Source organism: Eucalyptus grandis, chromosome 7 (genome assembly GCF_016545825.1).
Source record: "Eucalyptus grandis isolate ANBG69807.140 chromosome 7, ASM1654582v1, whole genome shotgun sequence".
NCBI classification, from domain to species: domain Eukaryota; kingdom Viridiplantae; phylum Streptophyta; class Magnoliopsida; order Myrtales; family Myrtaceae; genus Eucalyptus; species Eucalyptus grandis.
In genome coordinates this window covers 50,994,030-51,021,344 of record NC_052618.1, presented here as the reverse complement: position 1 = coordinate 51,021,344, position 27,315 = coordinate 50,994,030, and the positions used below count along the sequence as shown (strand labels likewise).

General features: G+C 39.5%; 2 protein-coding genes and 1 pseudogene across 2 annotated transcripts; all 3 read left to right on the top strand.

Moving 5' to 3' along the window:
• The first annotated feature begins 228 nt into the window (after positions 1-228).
• LOC104455777 (protein ZINC INDUCED FACILITATOR 1) lies at positions 229-5,226 on the top strand. Its single transcript, XM_010070509.3, is given in 16 exon segments — positions 229-376; positions 778-818; positions 1,207-1,267; positions 1,363-1,465; positions 1,563-1,665; positions 1,806-1,859; positions 1,971-2,033; positions 2,177-2,226; positions 2,326-2,401; positions 3,641-3,671; positions 3,674-3,846; positions 4,228-4,315; positions 4,524-4,609; positions 4,744-4,851; positions 4,998-5,042; positions 5,134-5,226. Coding segments are annotated over 16 exon segments (1,323 nt in total).
• Positions 5,227-12,210: 6,984 nt separating this feature from the next.
• LOC120296294 lies at positions 12,211-17,815 on the top strand (annotated as a pseudogene).
• A 1,913-nt stretch (positions 17,816-19,728) lies between these two features.
• On the top strand, positions 19,729-21,357 carry LOC120296208 (probable pectinesterase/pectinesterase inhibitor 46). The gene is made up of 2 exons (XM_039317912.1): positions 19,729-20,812; positions 21,332-21,357. Exons 1-2 carry the CDS (start codon positions 19,744-19,746, stop codon positions 21,355-21,357), a joined length of 1,095 nt encoding a protein of 364 aa, XP_039173846.1. The 5' UTR covers positions 19,729-19,743.
• Positions 21,358-27,315: the final 5,958 nt, after the last annotated feature.

Genomic DNA, 27,315 nt, shown 5'->3' with positions numbered 1-27,315 from the left:
TGCAGCTTTAAACGTGAAGCATTTTAACGTTTCACGTCTTATCACTCTTGGAATATGCCTTGAACTGCAGAATCATATATGATGTTATGTGTTACTGTTCTTCGCTAACGCTTTGTGATTGTTCTCTCTCGAAGCAGATTTTCCGCTCTAGAAAGAAAGGATTTTTTATTTCATTTGTTCAGGAGCTGAATTTCACGGGTTCAGCTCTATCTGTTGAGGTCGATAGCAATGGCGATGGAAGAACAAAGGGAGGCGTTGTTGCAGAAGCATTACTTTGAGAATTGCCCTGGCTGCAAAGTCGAGAAGCTTAAGGAATCGCAGAGAGGCTTGCCGATCCGCGAGCTTCTGTCGATCTGGATCGTTGTGCTTTCCAGCTGTAATGAGTATATATGGCACTAGTGTTGTTCATAAGCTTTCTGTCAACTTTAGGATATATATTTTTTTCTGGGTTCATGGAACTTACCGAGCGACTGGACATAGGGACTACGCGAATTTACATGATATTTCAAAGTTAATTGTTTGGAATAATTCAGTGGTTGATGTGAGGTTAAGCCGATGTCGATATTGCATAGTGATGGAGCGTAAACCCAGATGTTTTAATTCTCTGGCACTATTAGTCCATTTAGCGGATTGTAAAATATCAAATAGCTATGACGTTGATTCGCTCGGTAATCAGAAGTTTTTTGCCAATTCGAAAAGAGGTACCATATTCACATACATAATAGCTAATTAGACTTATGATGTCACTGACCGGTGTCTTGTCTGTTCTCTTTCCAGCGCTGCCAATATCATCTCTATACCCATTCCTTTACTTCATGGTAAGTTCTTACATTTTATACTCAAGTATGATGTATATATAACTGTTCTGTCTACATTAGAGATATTGTGTCCTAAACAGTATGGTTTGGGATCTGTTTTCCCAAATATTGTCTCTCTAGGGTCCAGATTGTTATTTTCCGTCAAATTAGTCCTAATTTTTTTTTGCATTTGTTGCAAATGAAACAAGTATGAGCGAAGTGAACATTGTTTTATCTGACTTTGAAGCATCAAAGATAGCCATTGGTATGCCGTTGCGTAGAATGGTTAAACTCGATTAAAAGTCCCGCTACTTTCCTCCATGGATAATTTTGTAAATGACTCCAATCATATGATTTAGCCTTTTCTGGTCAAGAAATCTTCATTTGTTTGTTGAACTTCAAATGGCAGATTAGAGATTTCCATATCGCCACAAGAGAGGAAGACATCGGGTATTATGCCGGTTGGGTAGGTGAGATTATTCTGTTGCTTATCTCTGTTCATTGCAGACAACCTGGTTTGATTTTGATTATACTTTTCACTAACAAACTCCTCGAAATCTGGAAGGTTGTTCTTTCCTGTTCGGCAGAGCCTTGACGTCGATTTTCTGGGGAATTGTGGCGGACCGATACGGGCGAAAACCAGTCATCATTATAGGAATTGCTGTTGTGTAAGTACAGGATCACCATTCATTTTTAGTTCCCAGAGATGGAAAATTACTCCGATGATTACAGTTGATTTAATCATTATGATTCGATTTATATCAGGGTTATCTTCAACACTCTCTTTGGTCTAAGTGTGAACTTTTGGATGGCCATTGTGGTGAGGTTTCTTCTAGGAAGTTTAAATGGTTTACTCGGACCAATCAAGGTAATATCTCAGGCCGCTTATGAACTTTGGGATTGGTCGTGGCACAAGTCATATTGAGCCTCAAATAAGCTATCCCTTGTTGTTCTGTTCCACGAATTTTGCTACCATTCTGATATATGTATTTCGTGATTCCATAACAGGCTTATGCGAGCGAAATATTCCGTGAGGAGTACCAAGCGCTAGGAGTATCAACCGTAATACAGATTCCTAGCTTTTTCTGCCAAAACTTTTGATCTCTCAGTACAGATTCCTAGTTTTTTTTCTTGCCAAGGTACATAAAGCTGAGAGTTACCCTTTGGATTCAGGTCAGTGCAGCATGGGGGATAGGATTGGTTATCGGTCCAGCTCTGGGAGGTTATCTTGCGCAGGTACTTCTGATTTATCATATCTCGACGCATGAAATTGAGAATTCCAAAAGCGACGACAGTTCGGACACACCTGCGGGAATTGCTTCTCTCATCTTCAGCTTCTCTGATGTTCCTGGCTGTTCTCTTTTTCTTTTTCACTTCAGCCCGCGGAAAAGTTCCCATCGATATTTTCCAAAGAATCAGTGTTCGGAAAGTGAGTGGAGGTTACTTTCTTCTACATTGATATTGCAGATCCTATCAAGTGACCATCCTCGCGAAGCTTTAAACATTTGATTTCTTGATTTGGATGCAGATTTCCCTACTTCTTGCCCTGTCTCACCATGTCACTTTTCGCATTGGTAGTTTCTATTGGATCCTTCTGGCTTCCGGTATGCACTTCACTAACTCAGTTCACGTTTCTCATTCTTGATATTGGAACTATTTGGTTTTTTATTTTTCATCCTTTCATCAGACATTATCTCTAGGCATAAGGATATTAGAAGTATTAGAAGTTTCGGACGATGCTTATTTTAATGTCAAACTATTCATTAGATCATTTAGTGCCATATTTTTACAAAAAAATGATAACTTAAGTGTTAACTCTGATTTGGATTGTCGAAAATTTGACTTAGTAATTTTTTATTAATTTCACTGACTTGCCAGTGCACCTAGTCAATATATATACCTTAAACTACGTCATGTACATGTTTTGTCCCAAATAAAAGTCCTAAATCGGACAATCAGCATTTCCCCAAATAAGAAACCCTAATTCTCAAGATCAATGACGGCAAAAGTGGATTTCAAATGTCCAATGAGAACCTCAGAATTGTCGAACCAGGAAGGAAGATCCAAAAGCCATTTTTACTCTTGATACCCTCTTGATCACCTTCCATCCAAAGTCCACCAACTCCAATTGCTGTCTTCCACAGGCAAATCTCCATCACTGGCCACCTCGAGTGCCTTGTAGCCAAAACAAGGCACACCATAGCATACACACGAGTCTCAAAAAGGAATCCTTTCTCGAGGATTTTCCAAGTTTAATCGTCGGTGATCCTTCTCCATCGTTCTCTGGACGTTCTCGCCACTATCGATTGACACTGTCTATCGCTTCCAAGTCTCGTCGGCTGTGCCTCTCTTCTCTCCTATTTTTCTGATCCAGGTGTTAAAGTGCCTCGTGCCCGCTCCCCCAGTGCCGATCACGAGCACTTGAAGTTTTGCTTCAAACCACGACATCTTTCCACTCTTAGGTACTCAAGAACAAGGCTACTCTTCAAACCACGGCATCTTTGCTTCAAATTGTCGAACAAGGCTTGAATGAGAGAGAAAAAGAGAACGAGAGATTAAATCGCGGCCACTTCATCTTCATCCTTTATTTTTTTTTCTATGAAAAAGCCACCGCATTGAAATATAATTAAAAAAGCCACCTAATATTTTTGGTCGGAATTCACTAGAGGCTCCAATTTAGTACTTAAATAAGTCGGTAAAAACTTTTGGTACCAAAATGAGTGTTTCAAAACTTATAGCACCTTTCGTGTTCTCATGCCTTATCTTTGCATGACTTTATCTATGAAAGGATTTGCAACTGTTTGTTGCGCCTTATTGAGCGCAAAAATCTGGTTTTATTGCAGGAAACATTGCATATGCACCAGGAATTGGCGAGCTTGATGAGTCTCGCAAAGATGCGGAGACCGCATCCCTCGAGTCTGGTGTGAAATGCAAGACGGAAAAAGTCAAAGGGAAAGCTCCGAAAAAGTCTCTAATTCGTAATTGGCCCTTGATGTCGACCATCATCGCGTACTGCGTCTTCGCACTTTACGACACGGCTTACTCAGAGGTAATGTAAAATAGCATGCGCTTCCCTACCACGGCCTCTCAGCCCTTCTTCAAGCATTCTAATATGAAGAATGCAATGATTTCAGTACTCATGGTGCCGAGTGCTTCCTTGACAGTTGCTCGAAAGAGCAAAAAATGTTTTATTGGTGACGAAAACGAACTTGTAATCTGCAATGCAGTGGGCAGAAGACACTCCTTTGGCTAGTCATGATTTAATGGCTGTCCCGAGAAAATTATTCTGACCTGTTCTTTGGACTTCTATCCTAGTTTGAAGTAGTTCTTGGGAACATGGCATCAGCATATCATGCCGGTTTCCATATAAGTTCGTTGTCTTTTAATTCGATCCTCTCATTAGCCTTTTCCTCCTACTTTCTCTTTGTAGATCTTCTCGCTGTGGGCCGAAAGCCCTAGGCGATTGGGGGGTTTAAGCTACACGACTGAAGATGTTGGAACTGTTCTTTCCATCTCAGGTATATACTCCGATTTCTTACTTGTATGTCAAGTTAATACGTTCAGGAAAACGACATGGTAGTCATTGAAAGTGCAATTCGAACGAAACTTCAAGATGTGGCTGTCCGTAATGTTGATAGGAGTACTCCTAGTTGAAGCTTAGTAGTACGGTCGTCTATTATCAATATGTTTGCCGGGGGATTGCTGATTGCCGAATTCTACTGCCAGGTGCCGGTCTTCTTGTCATCCAAACGTTTATATACCCATACTTGGACAGACTTCTCGGCCCTGTTTGGGTAGCTCGCATTTGTGGGGTAAGTTTTCGACATCTCATAACTTGAACTTGAGGACGTGCTTGTGAAAAACACTTTTTCTCGTTGCTATTCATGGTCTATCTGATAAAAGGACTATAATCCTGTGTTTCCTTTGCACAATTGCGTGAATGCAGATATTATCTATACCGCTCTTATCAAGCTACCCTTTTATTGCCATGCTGACCGGCCTAAGTCTCTCCATAGTCTTGAATTGCGCATCAGTCGCAGAGAATTCTCTTTCTGTGAGTATGCCTTTACACTCTATGCTACAGTGTATGAAGCTAATATGCACAGAAAACATTCGACTTACTTTTTTAGTATGTGACAGAGAAAAAGCAAAACCTCTGTTCGTATATAATTCTAACTGTTGAAGTTTGCATGTCGAAAGCTTACCATCCTTACCAGCTTGTTCCTTCTGCAAAACAAAGCCGTTGTAAGCTTCAAATGATCATCTTCGACGTGTCTGATCTTTATTAACATCCTCGAACACATACCTATCTCATAGTTCGAATCTGAAATCGCAGGATCAAGATCAGAGAGGAGCTGCTAATGGAATCTCAATGACCGCTATATCTCTCTTCAAGGCGGCCGGTCCAGGTGGAGGAGGCGCAATGTGAGTTCCATTGAAGTTTTGTTAGCTTTCGTTACATCACTACGAAGGGACAATTAGCAGTCGATCATATTGAACTCATCACCGAGAACAAACAATTGCTTCTGCATGCTTAAAGGTTAGACTTGATTAATGTTCTCATCCATGGACTCAAAATCTTTGGCAGATTCTCTTGGACACAGAAGCGTCAGGACGCGGCCTTTCTCCCAGGTAAACCGAACTTATCCAATTCTGATATGACATATCTGGCCTTCTTTGTATAATCATGACTAACTCATCCGTTGTCATCTGCCAAATTGAAAGATGCTTATATGAAGATGTGTATATGCACGCATTCATGATTTACAATGATGAGAAATAACTCTACGTGACCATGATAGACCGTGCTTGAGCTCTCAGCCGACTGAGGAACTCTAACGACCCTGTGCCTATGTGCAGGCAACCAAATGATCTTCTTCATCCTGAATGTGATCGGGGCAATCGGGGTGCTGATGATGTTCAAGCCATTCCGTCCAGCGCCGCAACTAAAAGAAAGTAGAATTGAACCTGCATGAAATCTAAACAGACCTTGCAAAATATCAGCTGCCATTCGATTCTTTCACAAGCCAAGTCTAGCCTAAAATTTGCTCGCAAGCTCATCCAAATGGAAGGGTTAGACATGTCCACCAATCTTAGGCTCGTTAACTTATCTAAGGGTGTGTTAGGACCTCAAACCCGAAGCACAATTCGAGCGGCTTAGGGAAGTAATTTCTTGGCCCGTTCATTGTATGAAGAGTATATTACATTTTTTATGTCATGGGCGAGCCTAAATATGAAGGTTTAGTTTCGATGTATCTGCACAACCTGCCTGTTGATCAGCTCTAGTCTATTGTTCTAGTACTTAATTTTAGAGGCACCCATTTACTCTTGCTACCTTTACATGAAATGTGGGCCAAAGCCTCGAGAATTGCTTGCAAGATTGATGTGGACTGGCTCATTTCCCTCTTGTTGGGCTATGAGGCCCATGTTACACCATCAAAGCAGCCATTCACCTATAGACAAGTCCATGCGTTGCTTACAGCACGATATATTGGGAAAATTACAAAAAAAAAAAATAAAAAAATCTTATACCAATTCAGTTTTAAATCTTTCATTTAGACCAATTTAATCTTAAACATTTTCACATTGGTATTAATATTCATTTAATTTAGTTAATATAGACGTTAACTATTTGATGTGATATAGTCGATAAGTTTGTATTTTTAATAATATTTTAATATTTTATTGAATTTTTTAAGAGATTTTAGAATTTTTTATTTCCTTTTTCTTGTCCAATTTTTTTCCTTTATTTTTTTTTGGCTAGTGGCTACTCACTAGCCACCTTCATGGCCCGCGAGGGTTGCCCTTGTTGGCCATAGGACACTGGGTGACCGTAAGTGCCAACAAGGCCACCCTTGCCAAATTTGACAAGGCCAACCCTCACTCGGGTTAGGGTGGCCTTGCCTTGCCTCTCCTGAGTGAGGGTTGGTCCGGTGTCGAGGAGGCCAACCTCACCTAAACAAGGCTTGTTAGGCCCCTCCACCCTGGCATAAAAAAAAAAGAAAGACACAAAAGAAAAGAAAGAGCTAGCACATTATATTTGCGTTAAAGAATCTTCATCTTCATTTGAAGGAGCGATACCCATACCATGCCTATTATAAGTTAGGAATGTGACGTACAGACAACTTAACTTTGATATTGCATCGCACCCTCTTATCACAAACTCCATAGTCCATAGATTGGTGGCTCATGTCATATGGCTTGCAACTATATCATGTATATGTCACAGGCTGACAAATTCTTGCTAGTGGAATAGCCTGTGTGACACTTGATGAGCCAAGAATACCAAATACACCTTTTTTCCATATTTGTTCGTAAAAATAATACGACAAATTGCATTTCACTTTAGATCGTATCATGTCCAGTTTAGCTAGTATCTTGAGTGAGATACACAAAACGCTTCAGTATAATCACTAGTTTTGGTCTATTATAGTCTCATTAGGAGAGCAGTATTAGCTTTCTATTAATTTGTGCATGGGAGGCTAATTTTCAATTTTCTTCAAAGTTATAACCATTTTATCTTAGAACTCCTAGCACAAATGCCCTAATATCACTTTTAAGAATTAGCTGTTTCATCTCCTTTGAATTACTTACTTTTTAGTCTAATGACACCAAACTCCACTCACAATGGTACTAAAGCATGGGAGAATTCGATCCGTGACATATCTTGAATTCTTCGGGAGTAGTTTAACCCTAAATCCCAGCTGGCGAGCCACATGATTCACGGCCGATGTTCATTGGACTGATGTGCACGTCGAGTCAAGCAGGAATGGCACATGTTTTGCAAGATTAATGGCTGATATTCACTGGGCCGATGCGCACCTCCAATCATGCAGGTACTGCCCGTCCATTGCAGGCTTCGGTCGTCTCCCGACAACACGAGCCTTGTAATTGGATCCCAACCACTCCTCTTTATTTATTATTATGAAATAGACTTTTGTCCCGGACCACGACAGAACTTCGTCTGAGGTCACAGCGCATAATGTGATAAAAGGAGAAACGTGAAAATTGATTCACCACCATCATCAAGACAGACTTACTCCGGAATTGCAACAGAAATTGTTGTCTTGGTACTAAAACCTCTTTCAGAAATCTGTCTTCCCATCTATTAACTCCAGATGGACCTCTCTCTATCGTTCCGAGTTTCTGTCCTTTAGAGAATGAATGCATGGGATATCGTAATAATCATGTCTTTCCAGACTTCTGAACTTTTCATCCTACTTTATCGTAAGTTCAAGATTCATATAATGGAGAATCATTTTAAAAATTAATTTAAAATAAATTTATCTCTCTCTCTCTCTCTCACACACACACATATATATATATCAATTTAAAATTTTTAATAATTCAAATATTAATTTAAAGTAAATTTGTTACATATGTACAAATTTGAGATTTTTTATAATAATAACCTTAATTTTAGCATATTGCTATTGTATCTGAAAATTATTATTTTGTGCACTATGATATGTAAATTCTATTTGTGGACCATATTTAATGCAGAAAAAACACCATTATGTCAAACATTGTCCTTCTTTGTAATATTTTTGCTGAACTTTCTCGGAAGCTCGTTGTTGAGACTTGAGAGTTCTATTTGCAGTTTGCTTTCGCCAGATTATAATTGCAAATGATGTTGTCTCTTACTATTTTGCACGTCTTTTCTGGGCAAGCAGTTTGTATTATTTGCACGTAGTCCATGATTAAAGCAATCCCTAGACAATCATTGTTCGATCTAGGGTTTCGAAAAATGCATGAGAACGATTGAGACCGTTTCATTTATTCAAGGAAATAACGTGATAAGCATGAGAAGCATCAGTATCATGAATCCCAGCCTCAACTATTGAAATTGCATGAAATATTGATTGCGTTTGATTATCTAGATTTCTAATCAGAATAAAAATGAATATGATAAAATATGAAAATTAGGGATTTTCCCATCACAAACTATGTATTCCACATATGGGTGCCTCATCTCATGTGGCTTTCGAAAGTGACCTTATCATGTGATATGTGTCACAAGAAATTCTTTGATTCTTTGAGAGCACTAGTGCCTAGAAAATCCTAGTCATTGAGTCATGTGTATTCTATACCTGATTCAGGTTATCCAACGATTATTATTCATTAAACCGATATGCACCCGAATCATGCAAGTATTGCTTGGGGATTGCGGGCTTCTGCTCCAGTTGGTCCCCAACCTCTTCTCACGATCAAGGAAAACGTGACATTTGATTCCCCACCGCCACCATCATCAGTACAAAGTCCAGCAACATATCACAGCGCAACCAAAATCTTTAATGTGGCCATTGGCTCCTTTTCAAAATCGCTCGTTCAACCATGTGCCCTTCGTCATGTTTCACAGAAATGATAACAGTTACAGAAAAATCATTCTCTTGTCAACTATCATTTCTTCGGGCGAGATCGAATGTTCGAGACCTCGCTTCTTGGGTAAACCAATGAGGGAAGAAAACAGAGGGGCGGCGAATGAAATTCGACTAGAACAAAATATCAATTTTTCCTATTCTTCTCACGGTCCAAGCTTTGCCTGTTTTCAGCTATCACCTTCTTTCCCTCCATTTTTCCTCGTCTCCTCAAACGGAGCCTCATCTTTTTACAGTTGATGAAGGAAATGTTTTCATGGGAGTCGCAAAAACTGCCTTTTTTTTTTGTCCTGTCTCCTGCGAATGAACGACGTCGAGAAGCAAAAGTTGAATTGGCGTATGACAGTAGACGTGCGCTGGATGGGATCTATCCCTTCCGACATGTCAACTCCAGATGGGCCATATTCTGTTTCCCTTTCTTTCCGAGTTTCTATCGTTTAGGGAATGAATGCCTGTTATATTATACAAATCGCGTCTCTCCAGACTTTTGTTTATGACAAGAAATGTAAAAGGGTTACCGTGACGTAAATCAGCCAATCAATGCTAAAAGAGAGAAAACATAATCACCCATTCATAATTTTGAAAAGTATAGGGCCTCAACTCTCTTTTTACCAAACTTTAACATCAGCTACAGAATTATGGAAGGGAAGGGATTTCGATTTTCTTGTTGTTTCCGTGGACTATTGAGTTTCGACTCTCTCCTTGATTTACATGGGGCTTTAACGTTAATTAGAGTATTACAGAAAAGTTTCAACATGAACCAAAGATATGGAAGAGGAGATGGAGAGGATAGATTTTCTTGAAGTCTTATTGCCTCTCATATTTTTTTTTATTAGAATGATCATTTTCAAGTTTGAATTTGTTCTTTTAAAATATGATTCTTCTACTTCATTTTTATTTACTTATTGTTTATTAATTTTCCCTCTCTATTTTTCTTTCTTTTTCTTTTTTATTCCCTTCCATAATTGATTTAATAAATTTTTATCAATAACAAAATTTACTAATATACATAAAATATATAATAGAAAGAAACTCAAATATATAAATAAAATATCAATAAATAAACCTTTATCCCATTTCTTCCATGGAATATTTTTATTCGACTATATTCCTTTTATATCTGACCTTATCCTATCGTAGGGAGGAGCCAAATACAAAATATGATAAATTTTGACTTTTATCTTGACTACCAAGCGTAGCCTCAGCTTAAAGAAGTCTATGATTTTTTGCTCTTTATTTATCTTATCTCATTAGAGAATATCACATCAACTAAAGTAAATCTACAAAGTTGATGCACTAAGTGCGCCTTCCAATGTGTGGGGTTTGTTCAGCATCATGAAATAAGTCCACATATCACTCGATATATCAATTTTGCAAACAATCTCTATACTCAATTATATGCGCTTCCTATGTAGCCAATTAGATGATTTTGCCGAGTCCTTTATCCACGAATAAAAATTTCACTTTCTTGGGCTCGATAATTTTTTTAATAACAAGAAAGCCCCTTTAGATGGTTAATCAAGAGACACTAAACCACTTTTTAGTACCATGGACTTAATAAAATCATGATTTGTGCGGGTTGCTCTACATAAACGACGCCAAACAAAAAGCCAAAAGAATTTAATTCATATGTATCATTTTGTTCTTCCTCCCATTGACCCACCTGTTTAAACAAGTAAAAACTGACGTGTGCAATGATGGCATTTGGACCAAGTTGGTACTCGCATTTCCTAAATCAACTCCTTCTCCAGATAGATTGTTTAACATGGCTTCCTATTGGGAAAATATGGCTTCGAATTGGATACAACAATGAAGTCGGATCTTCAGAGTGATCAAGTCGGACTTTGAGACGTGAAATCACTTTCTTTAATGATTTATTTGCCCCACAACATTGTTAATGGTTATCGACAAATATCCTCCAAGATACAACAAAGTCTCAAAAATGAGAATACTAGATAGCAATTTTATTATTTCTCCATAGTCTCTCTAAGAAACAATTGAAATGATGGCTGTAGTTTTCAAAAAGAATGCTCGAAAAGACAAAAATGATCACTCTCATTCTTCCGAAAACCGACATGTATATATATAAAACACTCTTAAAACACAGGCAACTCTTCGTGAAAATTGCAAAAAATGAACAAACGTGTCCTTTTGAAAAAAAATGGACATGTCATTTTGAAAATTGCCTAATTGACCCAAGGCGTCCATTCGAAGAAGTTGAAAAACAAACAAATGCAACCCTTCGGAAAAAGTTGCAAACTAAATGAGTATATTTTCAAAGGTTATCTTGAAAAGACACAAAAATTCAGAATAATAATAATTCTTTTAAATTAAATTTCGATTTTTTTTTTATAATTTTTGAAAATTCTGAAAAACAAAAAGCAACCTTTGAATTGATTAAAATTAATAACATAACCATAAAAAAATGTGAAGTTGAAAAACGAACAAATGCAACCCTTTAGGAAAAATTACAAACTGAACGAGTATCTTTTCCAAGAGTTGTCTTGAAAAGACACAAACAAAATTCGGAATAATAATAATTTTTTAAAAATTAAATTTCAATTTTTTAATAATTTCTGAAAATTCTGAAAAACAAAAAGCAACCTTTGAATTGATTAAATTAATAACACAACTATAAAAAAAAAAAATTTGAAGTTGAAAAATGAACAAATGCAACCCTTCGGAAAAAGTTGCAAACTAAACGAGTATTATTTCCAAAGGTTGTCTTGAAAAAACACAAATAAAAATTCGGAATAATAATAATTTTTTTAAAATTAAATTTCGATTTTTTATAATTTCCGAAAATTCTCAAAAACAAAAAGCAACCTTTGAATTGATTAAAATTAATAACATAACCATAAAAAAGTATAAAATAACAAAGGGGTTAATGCTAAGTGCGCCATTATTCGCGCATCTGTACGCAGGTATGGTGGGGTCTAGCCAACGTCCAATCATTCCTTTAGGTACACAAAAAATAAGCCCACACTTGGTTTGTTTTTACAAACAAACTTCCAACACTTCCCTATAAAGGCCAACCATTTAGAGCTCCGAAAGTGCCTTGACTTGAAGAATCATAAATGACTGTGTCGTATTGTTCTTCACTCGAGGCAGATTTTTCGCGAAAGAAAAGAAGGGTCTATTCCATTTGTTCGGGAGCTCAATTTCGTGTCCTCAGCTCTATCTGTCGAGGTTAATAACAATGGCAGTGGAAGAACAAAAGGAGGCATTGTTGAAAAAGCATTACTATGAGAATTGCCCCGGCTGTAAAGTCGAGAAGCTTAAGGAATCGCAGGGGGCTTGCCAATCCGTGAACTTTTTCGATCTGGATCGTCGTGCTTTGCAACGGTAATGATTTTACATAGCCTTATTGTTGTTCATAAGCTCTCTGTCAACTTCGGGTTTGCTTTTCTGGGTTTTTGGAACTTACCGAGTAAGTGGACATAACAATGACGCTAATTTGCATGATATTTCGAAGTTAATTTGTTTGAACATTCAGTTGTTGACGTAAAGAAAATTAGACTCATGATGTTGCTGACCTGTCCCGTCCTTTCTCTTTCCAGCACTGCCAATATCATCTTTATTTCCTTTCCTTTACTTCATGGTAAGTTCTTACATTTTATACTTCAATTTTAAGGATGATGTGTATATTAGCGCTCTGTCTACACTTCAGATATGGTGTCCTAGATTGTATGATTATCGTTCCTGGTCGATTCATCCTGAAAATTTTTGCTTTTGTTACAAACGAAACAAGTATCTGTGAAGTGAACATTCTTTTATCTTATTTTGAAGCATAAGAGTTGGCCATTGGAATGCATTCCCCTAGGATGGTTAAACTCAATTAAAAAAAAAATTAATCACTAAGAGTTCGCCCTAGTGGCTTTGGAAGGGGGAGGTGGGGGATTCAAATCCCCACCTTCTCAAGGGGGATTGAGTAGGACTGATAAAAAAAAAAAAATCGATTAAAATATCCGTTACTTTCCTCGGCAAATAATAATAAATGACTAGAAGTATATGACCTAGCCACTTCTACTCAAGAAATCTTAATTTGTTTGTTGAATTTCGAATGACAGATTAGAGATTTTCATGTCGCCGAAAGAGAGGAAGACATCGGGTATTATGCTGGTTATGTAGGTGAGATTATCCTGTTGCTTATCTCTATTCATTGCAAACTCTCGAGAAAATTGTCCAAAAAGTTACAAACCTTTCAAATTTATCAATTGAATTTTAAAATTTCACTTTTTGCCAATTATTCCCATTATTTCAATTTTGGCTGGAAATTGCTGACGTGGACGACCAACGTTGACATGGCACTTTTTGAATAATAGTTTGAATTTCTTTTATGATTTTTTTAACTTTTTTTTGGCTTTTTTGGGGGTTTTCGAGGCCACAGGCAAGGGCAAGTGACCCACGAAGGCCATAGGTGAGGGTCGGCCGACCTTCGCTAGCAAAACTGAGGGCACGCAAGCCCTTGTCGACCCCAAGTGATAGCCTTAAGCAAGGTTGCTGCCCTCGCCTGGTCAGATCTGGCAAGAGCGTCATGGCCCTCGCCACTCGTGCGCCCTCGCTTTCACAGACGAGGGGCGTGACACCCTTGCCGAGCTGGCGAGGGCTGGCCAGCCCTCGCTTGTGGTCGGCGAGGGTTGCCGACCCTAGATCCGAAAACCCCTCCAAAAAAGTAAAAAAAGAAGAAGAGAAAAAGCCATAAAAATTCAAAATATTATTTTAAAAAGCGCCATGTTAGTGTTGGCCGTCCATATCAACAATTTCTAGCCGAAATGGGTTGGATAGACTCAATTGGTAAGAAATGGAAATGTTTAGAATTGAATTGATAAATTTAGAACTGAATTGGTAAAATTATAATAAATTTAGGACTTTTTGGACAATTTTCCCCAGACTCCCAGTTTGTTTTAGACTAAGCCTTTCCCAAACAAACTACTTCCAATCTCAAAGGTTGTTCACTCATGCTCGGTAGAGCCTTGACATCGGTCTTATGGGGAATCGTGGCGGATCGCTTTGGGCGAAAACCTGTCATAATCACGGGAACAATAGCAGTGTTAGTTCAATATCACCATTTATTTTGAGTACCCAGCGAAAAAGATTTCTTAGATGATCACAATCAATTAATCACTATGATTTGATTTATAATCAGGGTTATATTCAACACTCTCTTCGGCCTAAGTGTGAACTTTTGGATGGCCATTGCAATGAGGTTCCTGCTTGGAAGTTTAAATGGTTTATATGGACCGATCAAGGTAAGATCTCATACAGCTTATGAACTTTTGGATTCGTTGGGGCACAAGTTATTTTGAGCCTCAAACAAACTATGCCTTCTTATATTGTTCAGCAAGTTTGCTATTACTCTCATAAATGCATTTCGTAATTTCTTAACAGGCTTATGCGACCGAATTGTTCCGTGAGGAGTACCAAGCGCTAGGAGTATCAACCGTAAGATCTCCAACCTTTGTCAAAACTTTTTAGCTCTCAATACTGGTTCCTGGTTTTTCTGCTGACTGAATAGAGGTGAGAGTGACATTTGGACTCAGGTTAGTACGGCATTGGGGATAGGATTGATTATCGGTCCAGCTCTGGGAGGTTATCTTGCCCAGGTACTTCTGATTTATCATATCTCGACGCATAAATTGAGAATTCCAAAGTCGATGACAATTTGGACGCCCGTGCGAAATGCTTCTCATCTTCGACGCTCCTCTGATGTGCCTGACGTTCTATTTTTTTTTTCACTTCAGCCTGCGGAAAAGTTCCCATCGATATTTTCCAAAGAATCAGTGTTCGGAAGGTGAGTGGGGGTTGCTTTCTTCTACATTGATGTTGCAGATCCTTTTAGCTGATCATCGACATGAACGGTAACATTTGATTTCCTGATTTTGATGCAGATTTCCCTACTTCCTGCCCTGTCTCACCACCTCATTTTTTGCATTGGTTGTTTGTGTCGCGTCCTTCTGGCTTCCCGTATGCACTTCACTAAACTCAGTTCATGTTTCTCATTCTTGACATTGGATTTATACATTTATTTTCCTATCTTGAAACGTTACCTCTACTTCCCTTTATCTATGAAAGGAGTAGCGATTGCTTGTTGCCCTTTATGAGTGCCTGAAAATCTGGCTTTATTGCAGGAAACATTGCATATGCACCATGCAAACAGCGAGCTTGATGAGCCTCGTGAAGATGTGGAGACCGCATCCCTCGAGGCCGGTGTGAAATGCAAGATGCAAAATGTCAAAGGGAAAGCTCCGAAAAAGTCTCTGCTTCGTAATTGGCCCTTGATGTCGGCCATCATTGCAGACTGCGTCTTTTCACTTCACGACATGGCTTACTCAGAGGTAACGTAAAAGGTCGTGCACTTCTCTACCACGCCTTCTCGGTTCTTCCTCATTCACCGTATTCTACTATCATGAATGCAATGATTTCAGTATTCATGCTGCCAAGTGCTTCATTGACAGTTGCTTAAAGAGCAAAAATTGTTATATAGTGTATGACCACAAACGTGTAATCTGCAAGGCACTAGTCAGGGGACATTCCTAAGCTAGTTATGATTCAATGGTTGTCGCGAGAAAATCACTCTGGCTTGTTCTTGGGAATTCTATCCTAGTTTGGAGTAGCTTATCAATATATGGCAACAGCATATCATGCGGGTTTCCAAATAAGTTCATTTTCTCTTTTAATTCGATTCTCTCGTTAGTCTTCCGTGCTACTTTCTCTTTGTAGATATTCTCACTATGGGCCGTAAGCCCTAGGCAATACGGAGGTTTAAGCTACACGACTGAAGATGTTGGAACTGTTCTTTCCATCTCAGGTATATACTCCAGTTTCTTCCTTACATTTCAAGATATCGTTCAGGAAAACAGCGAGGTAGTAATATAAAACTATAAATCAAACAAAACTTTGCGATGCGGCAGTCTGTATCCGTTGATTATGCGTTCTGCCTATTTAAAACTTAGAAGTATGGTGCTCTATTATCATTTAACGCATCTCTATACTCATTTAACATAATTGCCGGGGATCGCTGATTACCAAATCTTACTGCCAGGTGCGGGCCTCCTCATCTTCCAAACGTGTCTATACCCATACATGGACAGACATCTTGGCCCTATTTTGGTAGCTCGCATTTGTGGGGTATGTTTCTGGCATTTCGTAACTTGAACTCGATCACGTGCATGTGACAAATATATATTCTGCCTAATTCTATCTCCAGCTATTCACGATCTATTTGATTAAAAGACGATACCGTGTTTCCTTCACACCAATGCTTGAATGTAGGTCTTATCGTTACCCCTCTTGTCAAGCTACCCATTTATAGCCATGCTAACCGGGCTAAGTCTCTCCATAGTGTTGAATTGCGCATCAATCGTGAAGAATGTTCTATCCGTGAGTATGCCTTACACTCTAAGCTACTATAAATGACGCTAATATGCACAGAAATGAATCAAATTACTTTTTCTGTTTGGAAAAGAGTAAGAAAAACCTCCGTTCATACCTAATTCTAACTGTCAAAGTTTGCATGTCGACAGCTTTCTGTCTTCACCGGCTTGTTCCTTCTGCAAAACAAAGCCGTGGTAAGCTTCTAATGATCATCTTCAACGAGTCTGATCTTTACTAATATTCTCGAATACATACATCCCTCATGAAGGTTTGGCTTATGTCCGAATCTGAAATTGCAGGATCAAGATCAGAGAGGAGCTGCTAATGGAATCACGATGACCGCCACGTCTCTCTTCAAGGCAGCTGGTCCAGCCGGAGGAGGCACATTGTGAGATCCGGTTAATTGTTGTCTGCTTTCATTATATCATTACGACGGGACAATTGAGCAGTCGATCATATTAAACTCATAACTGAAAACAAGCGATTACTTGTCCTTGCTTAAAGAGTACACTCGATCAATTCCTCATCCATGGACTCAAATCTTTCGCAGATTCTCTTGGGCACAGAAGCGTCAGGATGCGGCCTTCCTCCCAGGTAAACCAAACTTCCCCAATCTGGGACGACCACTTTGGCCTTCTTTGTATTACCATGATTAATTCATCTGCTGTCATCTGCTAAAAGAAAAGAAGATTTTTATGTGAGGATGTGTATGTGCACGCATTCAAGATGTACAATGATGAGAAATAAGTCTATGCCACTGATGGACCGCACTTCAGCTCTCAGCTGACTGAGGAACTTCAACGATCCCGTATCTTCGTGCAGGCGACCAGATGATCTTCTTCATCTTGAATGTGGTTGCGGCAATTGGGGTGCTGATGACGTTCAAGCCGTTCCTTGTCGAGCGCCGCGACTAAACTCAGCATAGCGCTGAAAACTAAGAGCAGAGCTTGCAAAGATCAGCTGCCATTCGATTCCTTCACAAGCCGAGTCGGGCCTGAAGTAGAGTGGGCAGGTCCATCGATCTCAGGCTCGTAAACTAGTACTACTATAGACCTAATCATGGATCTAAGGGCGTGTTAGGCCCTCCAGACCTGAAGCACAATTTAAGTGGCTTAAGGACTTCTTTAGCCCGATCATTATATGAAGAGGATGCTACATATTTTGCGTCATCGGGTCGCCTAAATACGAAAGTTTAGGTTCGACATATCAACATTGCCTTCTCATTGATCAAGTCCTAATTTTATAGACACCCCCTTATTCTCACTACTTTGACACGAAATACGGGCCAAAGCCTCGAGGATCGCTTGCAAGATCGATGAATGGCTCATTCCCATCTTTTCGAGCTATGAGGCTCATGTTATGCCATCAAAACAGCCATTTACCCATCGACAAGTTATATCAGGTGATATGTAAGGGTGAACAAAAGCAATTGTCCAGATCAAGAAACACTCATATTGGACCAAATTGGCTAGTTCTAGGCAATTCCTAAGGGTACCGATATGATTTCTGGTTATATGCAATTAGAACCGGTGAATTTCAGTTTAGTTTCAAGTATGAAACCGCCCACCAGACTACCTTGATCAAACCAACTTTTTTAATTTTGTATTTCTTACAAATGTAAAAAATCCCTAATATCTCCAGTCTTTCACACCTCTTAATTCTTTTTCCCAAATTTAAACAGAAACCCTAATCTCTCTCGCTCATGCCTCCTCCAATGATATTCTTTCCCTTGCTCGATGAATCCGTCACATTGCCCCGCTCCGACAAGGAGGACTTGTTCGCTTCCATCGCCAACCGAACACGTCGAGGCTTCCTTCATTCCTTCTTCCCGAATTAAACCTTGAGAGAGAGAGAGAGAGAGAGAGAGAGAGAGAGAGAGAGAGAGAGAGAGAGAGAGGAAGCGGAGATCGAGTTTCAAGTCCGGGAGAGACAAAGTTGAGATCAAGAGCTACATGGAAGGGATGGCAAGCGAGCTCAAATGTGATTGCCAAGAAGTGGTGCTCTCAATGAGTGAAGAACAAAGAAGGAGGGGGGCGGGCGGGGGGGAAGGGCATCCGGCTTCCGTTTACTCATATGGAAACCAGATCGGACTGGTCAATTCGATTTCTGACTCCAAAAATTGGGAATGGTTCCTAATGATATGTGGGCGTCACATGATAAATTATATGATTTGTTGTTTCTATTATAGTCTTCAAGCATTTCATATATAAATTTAACACAATTATATGCCCAAGCATGCCACATCAAAACATCATGCGTATGATTGTTGCGTAACATACTCTTTCTTTAGATTTATTACAAAAGCGCATAGAGAAACTCCTTAAAAGAAACCCATTCATAGTCAATCATTTTGTAGATGGCAATCGTGATTGTGTTATCATCTTGACTTTGGGAAATAAATGTTTCATTCCTAGTTTCTTTTGAGTGTATGAATTAGTCTCTCTATTGCAATATACTTGTGTTGTAGTGCACTTTGTCGCTAGTATTAGTCAATGTCAACGTTATACACGTTACCAATCACATATCTTATTTATCAATCTCTCTATGCAGGTTAAAAGTTGTGAACGTCACGCGCTTACAACTTAACTAGGATAATAATTACATCAAACCCTCTTATTTCAAGCTTTGTCGTCTAGAAATTGGTATGTCATGTCATGTGTCTTTTGAAAAGCAACGATACCATCCAATCCATAACAGGGACAATTTCTTGGATTCTTCAGAACATTTGATCCAGTAAGTTCAGATCATTAAATCATGTGAATCCCATATTAAATTCATGCAATCCAACAAAATGACTGACATCTGTTGCATTGATGTGCGCCCGAATCATGCAAATTATATTGCGGGCTTCGCCCATCTGCAAACAATGGCACTCAAATTGAAATCCCAACCTCTTCCTCTCAGTTTACGGAAAAGGAAAAAAAAGAAGATAAAACCTCTTCTCCTTAGTTGCTATCCCAAAATGGACTTTTGTCTCGAACCACAAACATGAGAACCACTCCAACCCCGAGAAAAATTTGAACATCCAGACATATCATCTTGGCCATGTTTCCCGTTTCATATTGCTTTGTGCCTCGCACGTAGTCCTGCGCATTAGCCCATGCACCGCCACATGTATAAATACCACCAACGTCCATACCAGCGTCACCACAGCAGCGAAGTACAAAAGATAATCTCGAAGTCGCACATCAATGGCTTCGACCAAGGCCTATGGGAAGATCAGCGAAGCAGAGCAAGCGATGCTCGATGCTCGCCGCTGCACCCGGAAGAGAACCATCGTCATAAGCCTATCATCCATTGTTCTTGTTGCCATCGGGGTCGCAGCAGTGGTTGGTACTTCGGTGCACGCCAACAACATGAGCAGCGGCAAGCCTCGACCTCTCTCAACCTCAGTGAAGGCCGTGTGCGACGTCACGCTGTACAAGGACTCGTGCCTTAGCTCCCTCGCCCCAAGGGCTAACTCAAGTGGCCAGGTCCGCCCTGGGGATCTGTTCAAGCTGTCGATCCAAGTGGCCTTGGAGGAGTTGGCCAAGGCCGCCGGCAGTTTCTCCGAGCAAGGAACGATCTTCCATAATACCATGGTGAATGAGACGGCAAGTGCGGTGCTGGAGGGTTGCTGTGAGCTCCTAGGGCTTGCGCTGGACCATTTGAACAGCTCGCTGTCATCGAGCGATGCCTCGAACGTGCTCAATTCAGTGGATGATCTCAGGACCTGGCTCAGTGCGGCCGGGACGTGCCAACAGACGTGCATCGACGGGTTTGACGAATCAGCAGGAGCAATTAAAGAGAATGTTGCGAGCTATCTCAAGAATTCAGGTGAACTGACAAGCAATAGTCTTGCGATCATCACTTGGATTTCGAGCATCACGAGCTCGTTCAAGCTAAGGCGGCTCATGAGCATGCCTCACCCCTACCACCGCCTCGGTCACCACCTCGGCCATCACAAAGTGCCAAAATGGGTGCACCGGAAAGAGCGTGAGCTGCTTCAGAGCTCCGATTTGAGGAAGAAGGCGAATGCTGTTGTGGCCAAAGACGGTTCCGGCAAGTACAAGACCATCGGAGCCGCACTCAATGCTGTGCCTGACAAGAGCAACAACACGTTCGTGATCTACGTGAAGAAGGGGGTGTACAGCGAGAATGTGCGGGTTGAGAAGTCGAAGTGGAACGTCATGATGGTCGGCGACGGGATGGATGCAACGCTGGTCACCGGCAGCCTGAACTTCATCGACGGGACTCCAACGTTTAAGACTGCAACTTTCGGTAAAATTTACTCCTTATCAATCTCCTGCTCTTTTTGCTTGTTTGTTTGGTAGAAGATTTTTAGGGATGAACAGTAATAATAGTAAACCGTTATTATTTTGCTAATGAACTTGTTCTTAGAAAGTTTGATTAGAACTCGTTTACGATGACAACTTTTATTGAGGTACGAGAATATTAAATTTAAAAATTTCGAACCATAATTTGAGTGCAAGAAACATGTTCCTAGAAAGTTTCATTAGAACTCATCTAGGATGACAAATTTTATCAAGATACGAGATTATTAACTTTGAAAGTTTTGAACCATAATTTGAGTGCAAGAACTAATGATTTATTGGCCTATATGTTGCTATTTACCACGTCATTATGTAAGACAAACTTTGTCAAGAAGAAAAGATATATAAAAGCAGTTTTATTTTAGTATATGGTTAGAATTCCGGTTTAATAATAATGATAATGTTCTTGTTTTAGCATTACTCCAATTGTGAAAATTAAGGTTAGATTAACATTTCTACTCTGCAGCTGTTTTTGGCCAAGGCTTCTGTTAAAAAATTTTGGATGTATGTGCGGAAGCATGGTTTTGGTATTAGTTATAGTTTTTAGTTAGTGACGTGTGCAAGTGTATGATATAGTTTGTAGAGAATGGACAAGGGATAGGATAATTGAAGGACAAAGAACATGAGATATGGGAAATAGTTTCATTAGTTGGATAAAATAATTTTACAATAGTTGAATGAGGTGTTGGTGAAGGAGCTACATGATGTGGTTTTTATGGTTAGCTCCCACCCTTCCCTTTGTACTACAACTAAATAAAAAAAGCTTTATTTTGATGTTCCCTTGCTGCCACTCTCTTTTATATATTCTTATAATTACTTTTTCCAACCATTTCTTGCCCACATTGTTCTTAATTTGCTCCCTTGATAGTTCACACACAAAACACTTCCTTGCACACAAATTAATCACAAGCTTCTGCAAATAGCAACGGTGGTATCGGAGCCACGTCTTTGGTTCGTATTGGGCGTTTGTCCTACCTACCCATTCCTAAAACTACCATTTCCAAATACCCACTAACTAAACCATGGCCAACTCTACCTCATCCTCATTTCCCATTCCCATTTTTGATGGGAACAACTATGATTTTTGGAGCATAAAAATGACTACATTCTTGATGGCCCAAGACTTATGGGACATCGTGGAAAAAGGTTGCGAGGCTCCACAAGAAGGTGCAAGTGTTTCGAAGGATCAACTACAAAAGGATGCAAGGACACTATACTTTATCCAGCAAGCACTCTCCGAAACCATATTTCCAAGAATAATTCGAGTAAGGACTGCAAAAGGGGCTTGGGATATATTACAAGAAGAATTTCAAGGATCAGAAAAGGTACGCACTATTCTTCTTCAAAAGAAGAGATTTTGAGAATTCTAAAATGAAAAATTATGAGACTGTACAAGAATATTTTGGAAAATTAAAAGAACTAGTTAATCAAATGAGAGCCTATGGAGATGGGATAATTTGATCAAAGGGTTGTTGAGAAAATATTGGTGTCACTTACCAAAAAATACAACCCCATAGTCACAACTATAGAAGGAACTAAAGACTTGACGACGCTATCAATAAGTGAATTAATTGGCTCTCTAGAAGCACATGAGAAAAGACTAATGGCACAAGATGAAGATTCAGTTGAAAGTGCCTTTCAGTTGAAAGTAAATATACGGTCTGATCAATCTAAAAATGGTGGAAGGAGCTCATGGAAAAATAAAAAAGGAGGAGAAACTATACAAAAGGAAAATTATCCACCTTGTGGTATTTGCAAGAAAACAAATCATTTGGAGAAGGATTGTTGGTTTAAAAATAAAAAACAATGCCACTTTTGTAAAAGAGATGGCCACGTAGAAAAAGATTGTCGCTCAAAAACAAATAATCGAGCAAACTATGTAGGAAAAGAAGAAAGTGAAGAGAATACATTCTACGCAGGCCAAGCGGTAAATGATAATAAAAATGAAACATGGTACATTGATAGTGGGTGTAGCAATCACATGACAGGGGACGAATCTATATTCACTGATATTGATAAGTTGGTGAAATCCCAAGTAAAGTTGGGCAATGGTGCATTAGTAGATGTCAAAGGAAAAGGCACCATCACCGTGGAAACGAATAAAGGCCCAAAATATATACATAATGTATATCTAGTCCCTCATCTTGCACAAAATCTCTTAAGTGTGGGCCAAATAATACAAAGTGGGTATTCTCTATATTTTAATAGAGATGCCTGCATTATCTATGATAAATATAAAAATGTCATTGCCTCTGTTAAGAGGAAAAATAACAATTTTCCTATTCGATGGAAATATGTCAAAGATATAGCCATGAAAGCTCAACTTGATGATTCGTGGCTATGGCATCGAAGATTTGGCCACTTCAACTTTGCTGGGCTAAAAACTCTCCATCAGAAAAATATGATGAGAGATTTTCCAGCCATTACAGAAATTTCAGATGTTTGTGAAGGCTGTCTTCTTGGAAAACAACAGAGAAAGTCCTTCCCATCTGGAGGTGCATGGAGAGCTAAGAAGCCATTGGAACTTGTTCACACGGACATGTGTGGATCGATGAGGACACCTACACCCAATCAAAATAAATATTCCATCCTATTCATTGATGACTACACAAGAATGACGTGGGTATACTTTCTTCGAGAAAGATCAGAGGTTTTCTCTATCTTTAGAAAATTTAAGAGCCATGTCGAGAATCAAAGTGGCCAAAGAATCAAAGTTCTAAGGAGTGATAGAAGCACATAATACAATTCAAAGGAGTTTAATAAATTCTGTGAAGATGAAGGAGTCCATCATCAACTGACTGTTGGCTACACTCCAGAGCAAAATGGAGTAGCAGAAAGGAAGAATATAACCATCATGGAGATGGCGAGGTCCATGCTAAAGGAGAAAGGTCTTCCCAACACTTTTTGGGCAGAAGCAGTTTATACTACAATATACCTGTTAAACAAGTGTCCAACTAAAGCTGTTCAAAATAAAACACCAGTTGAAGCATGGAGTGGACGGAAGCCTTCAGCAAAGCATCTCAAAGTGTTTGGATGCATATGCTACGTCCACATTCCTGCTCAAAAAAGGAGTAAGCTAGATGAAAAGACATAAAATGGAATATTCCTTAGCTACAGTGACCAATCAAAAGGCTATCGGATTTACAATCTAAGAATCAAGAAGCTTATGATTAGTCGAGACGTCGAGTTTGACGAGAATGCTGCCTGGAATTGGGAGGATGAGAAGATTGAGAAGAAGTACATCACCTTGCTAGACATACCACCTTCTCAAGAGGAGTCAACGTCACAAGAAGAAGGAGAAGTACTGTATTCCACCACCCACGACATAACTCCACCAAGCTCTCCAAGAGTAACACAAGAAGAATCTACTCCAGAGTCTCTAGTACTAAGGGTAAAAGCCCTTAGAAGAATTTACGACACATGCAACTTTGCTATTTTGGAACCAGAAAACTACGAACAAGCATCCAAAGAAGAAGTTTGGATAAAAGCCATGGAGGAAGAGATCAAGATGATCGAGAAAAATGAAACTTGGGAGCTTGTCGATAGACCCAAAGACAAAGAGATCATTGGCATCAAGTGGGTTTACAAGACGAAGCTCAACGCGGATGGATCAATCCGGAAGCATAAAGCAAGGCTTGTGGCGAAAGGGTACTTGCAACAACCAGGTATCGACTGTGGTAACATGTTAGTCTTTGCTGATTTCTTCTTGTAATTGCGTACTAGGGAAGCATATGTTTGTGGTATATCCCTCTTGCTTGCTTGCTAAAAATCTATGTCTGTGTGTATGGCATTTCTAACTTCAAACTGTTCAATGCAAATGCAAATTTGATTTTCCATGACACACACCATATATGAATATCAGTATGCTATAATCGCTGCTTATGATTGGATGTGCATTTGATTCTAACATGAGGTTAGTTTGGTTATTAATTGATGCCATTTTGATCAAGAAAATTCATACGTGCTTGTGGCAAGACATGACTTCAATTTCATGGCAATTTGTCATCAAACAATTACAATTTATAGTCCCACGTGTTCTGTTACAACATTGATTGCATGCTGGAAGTTGTGGATTAAGCATTGATTAGATGGACATACATGTAGCCTGAACACGATTGATGATGCATATTGTTTGGTGAATGATCTTTTATCAGCAAATTCGCGTGTTTGGTTAACTGAGAACCAAAGTTATATGACTTGGATGTATGTCATATTATATGCTTTGCATGTAATCATTTGATAAATGATTTTAGTGCGACACATATTAATGCTGAACTTTAGGATATCACTCGAAATTTGACTTCACATTGAACTTCTTTTAAACAATTGATTTTGATATGATGTATTGTTTTTGGTTGCTTGATGTGTTTGTTTTTTTCTTTTATTTGTATGCACCTAGTCATAAATTTCTTAGATTAGGTTTAGATTAGGACCTTGAGGATGGAGAAGGCATGAAGGTGGTGGAGGTCGATGTCCATTCCGACCATTGTCTTGTACTTTTTGTTTTCCCGACATATGTCTCGGGTTTTATGCATTGTATAAAGCCCGACGAGTTGCGGGTTTCCTTTCTTTCTCGTTTGTTTTCTCTTTTATATTTTTTAGGACTGCCTGATAGGTTTAACTGCTTTTCTTGATTGTTTACTTCATGTTTTGTAATTTCAATTTCATTGGTTGTTTTCCTTTTTATTTTTTTAGAAATAGAATAGCATGAAAATGATCAACCACGCATGATCACTTAGTATAGGAATTGATGATCCTGAAAATATAAAAAGAAACGCATGGACATGTTAGGAAAAACACAACATACTGTTTAGGTACCGAAAGGGCGCTAATAGCAATATTAGCGTAACCCAAGTCCCCGAACCTAGATATCTGGTAGCGTAGGAATCGAGGGAACACTCCCGACCCTCGATTGGGTTTCTAGCCAACCCCCAAAGTTGAGGCTAGTGGCGACTCCCGTCTATTTTTAGGTTGTCATAAATAAATAGATCGTATAAATAAATCCGCTGTCACGCGGGGTATGAGTTTCGATGAAACTCACTATGGTTTAGCATACTTGATGTGGGAATAACCCAAAGGATGAAGTGATGCCATCCTAATGGGTGAAGCTAACTATCAAGAGGGCTACCATGGTAAAAGTACCCTTAAATTCGATATCCACATTTGACTCCTTTTTTTAGGTGTCGCTTATGTGGGTATGGATCGTGACATTCCGCTGTCACGCGGGGGTACGAGCTTGGGAGAGCTCGCGATCTCGGGGAGTGAACTCATGAGAGGCTTGATCCAAAAGGCGAGGTGATGACGTCTTTTGGAATGCAAGCTATGAGGGAACTTTCGTGATCAAGTACCCCTAAATCCGACCTTTCCCCCTTTTTCTCTCCTCGCGATAATGAGGGATTTGAGGGCGGTGAGATCGGGTCGCGACAGGCTAAACAAATTTTTTTTTTTTGAAAAATTTATTGGGAACTAGCCCTCATGTCATTGGACGTCTTTGTTCCACCAAAATATTTTGAAACTATAGATCGTGTGAAGGCTCAGGCCTCAAAGCATCATCATAGGACTGATTTTGGCCTCACACGTCTATTAACAAAACATGAATTTTATTGATATGCGAAATTGCATTACAACGTATATCATCTTGGATCAGAAAGTTTATGATCCAGATTATTACATCGACTATACTGAAACTTTTGCCCCCATCGATCACGTCGATACTATTCGAACACTCATAGCCTTAGCAGCACAAAAAGAATGGAAGATCCATCAACTAGATGTGAAGTCAACATTCCTAAATGGATATCTTCAAGAAGAAATATACATAGAACAACCACAAGGCTTTATCCTCAAAGGCCAAGAAGAAAAAGTTCTCAAACTCTTTTTGTGCTGCTAAGGCTATGAGTGTTCTTGGCCGACTGAAGAACTCTAACGACCCAGTGCCTATGTGCAGGCAACCAAATGATCTTCTTCATCCTGAATGTGATCGGGGCAATCGGGGTGCTGATGATGTTCAAGCCGTTCCGTCCAGCGCCACAACTAAAAGAAAGTAGAATTGAACTTGCATGAAATCTAAACAGACCTTGCAAAATATCAGCTGCCATTCGATTCTTTCACAAGCCAAGTCGAGCCTAAAATTTGCTCGCAAGCTCATCCAAATGGAAGAGTTAGACATGTCCACCAATCTTAGGCTCGTTAACTTATCTAAGGGTGTGTTAGGACCTCCAGACCGGAAGCACAATTCGAGCGGCTTAGGGAAGTAATTTCTTCATTGGCCCTTTCATTGTATGAAGAGTTATGTCACGGGGCGAGCCTAAATATGAAGGTTTAGGTTCGATGTATCTGCACTACTTGCCTGTTGATCAGCTCTAGTCTATTTTTTTTTTTAGTTCGGTGCTCTAGTCTATTGTTCTATTACTTAATTTTAGAGGCACCCATTTAATCTTGCTACTTTAC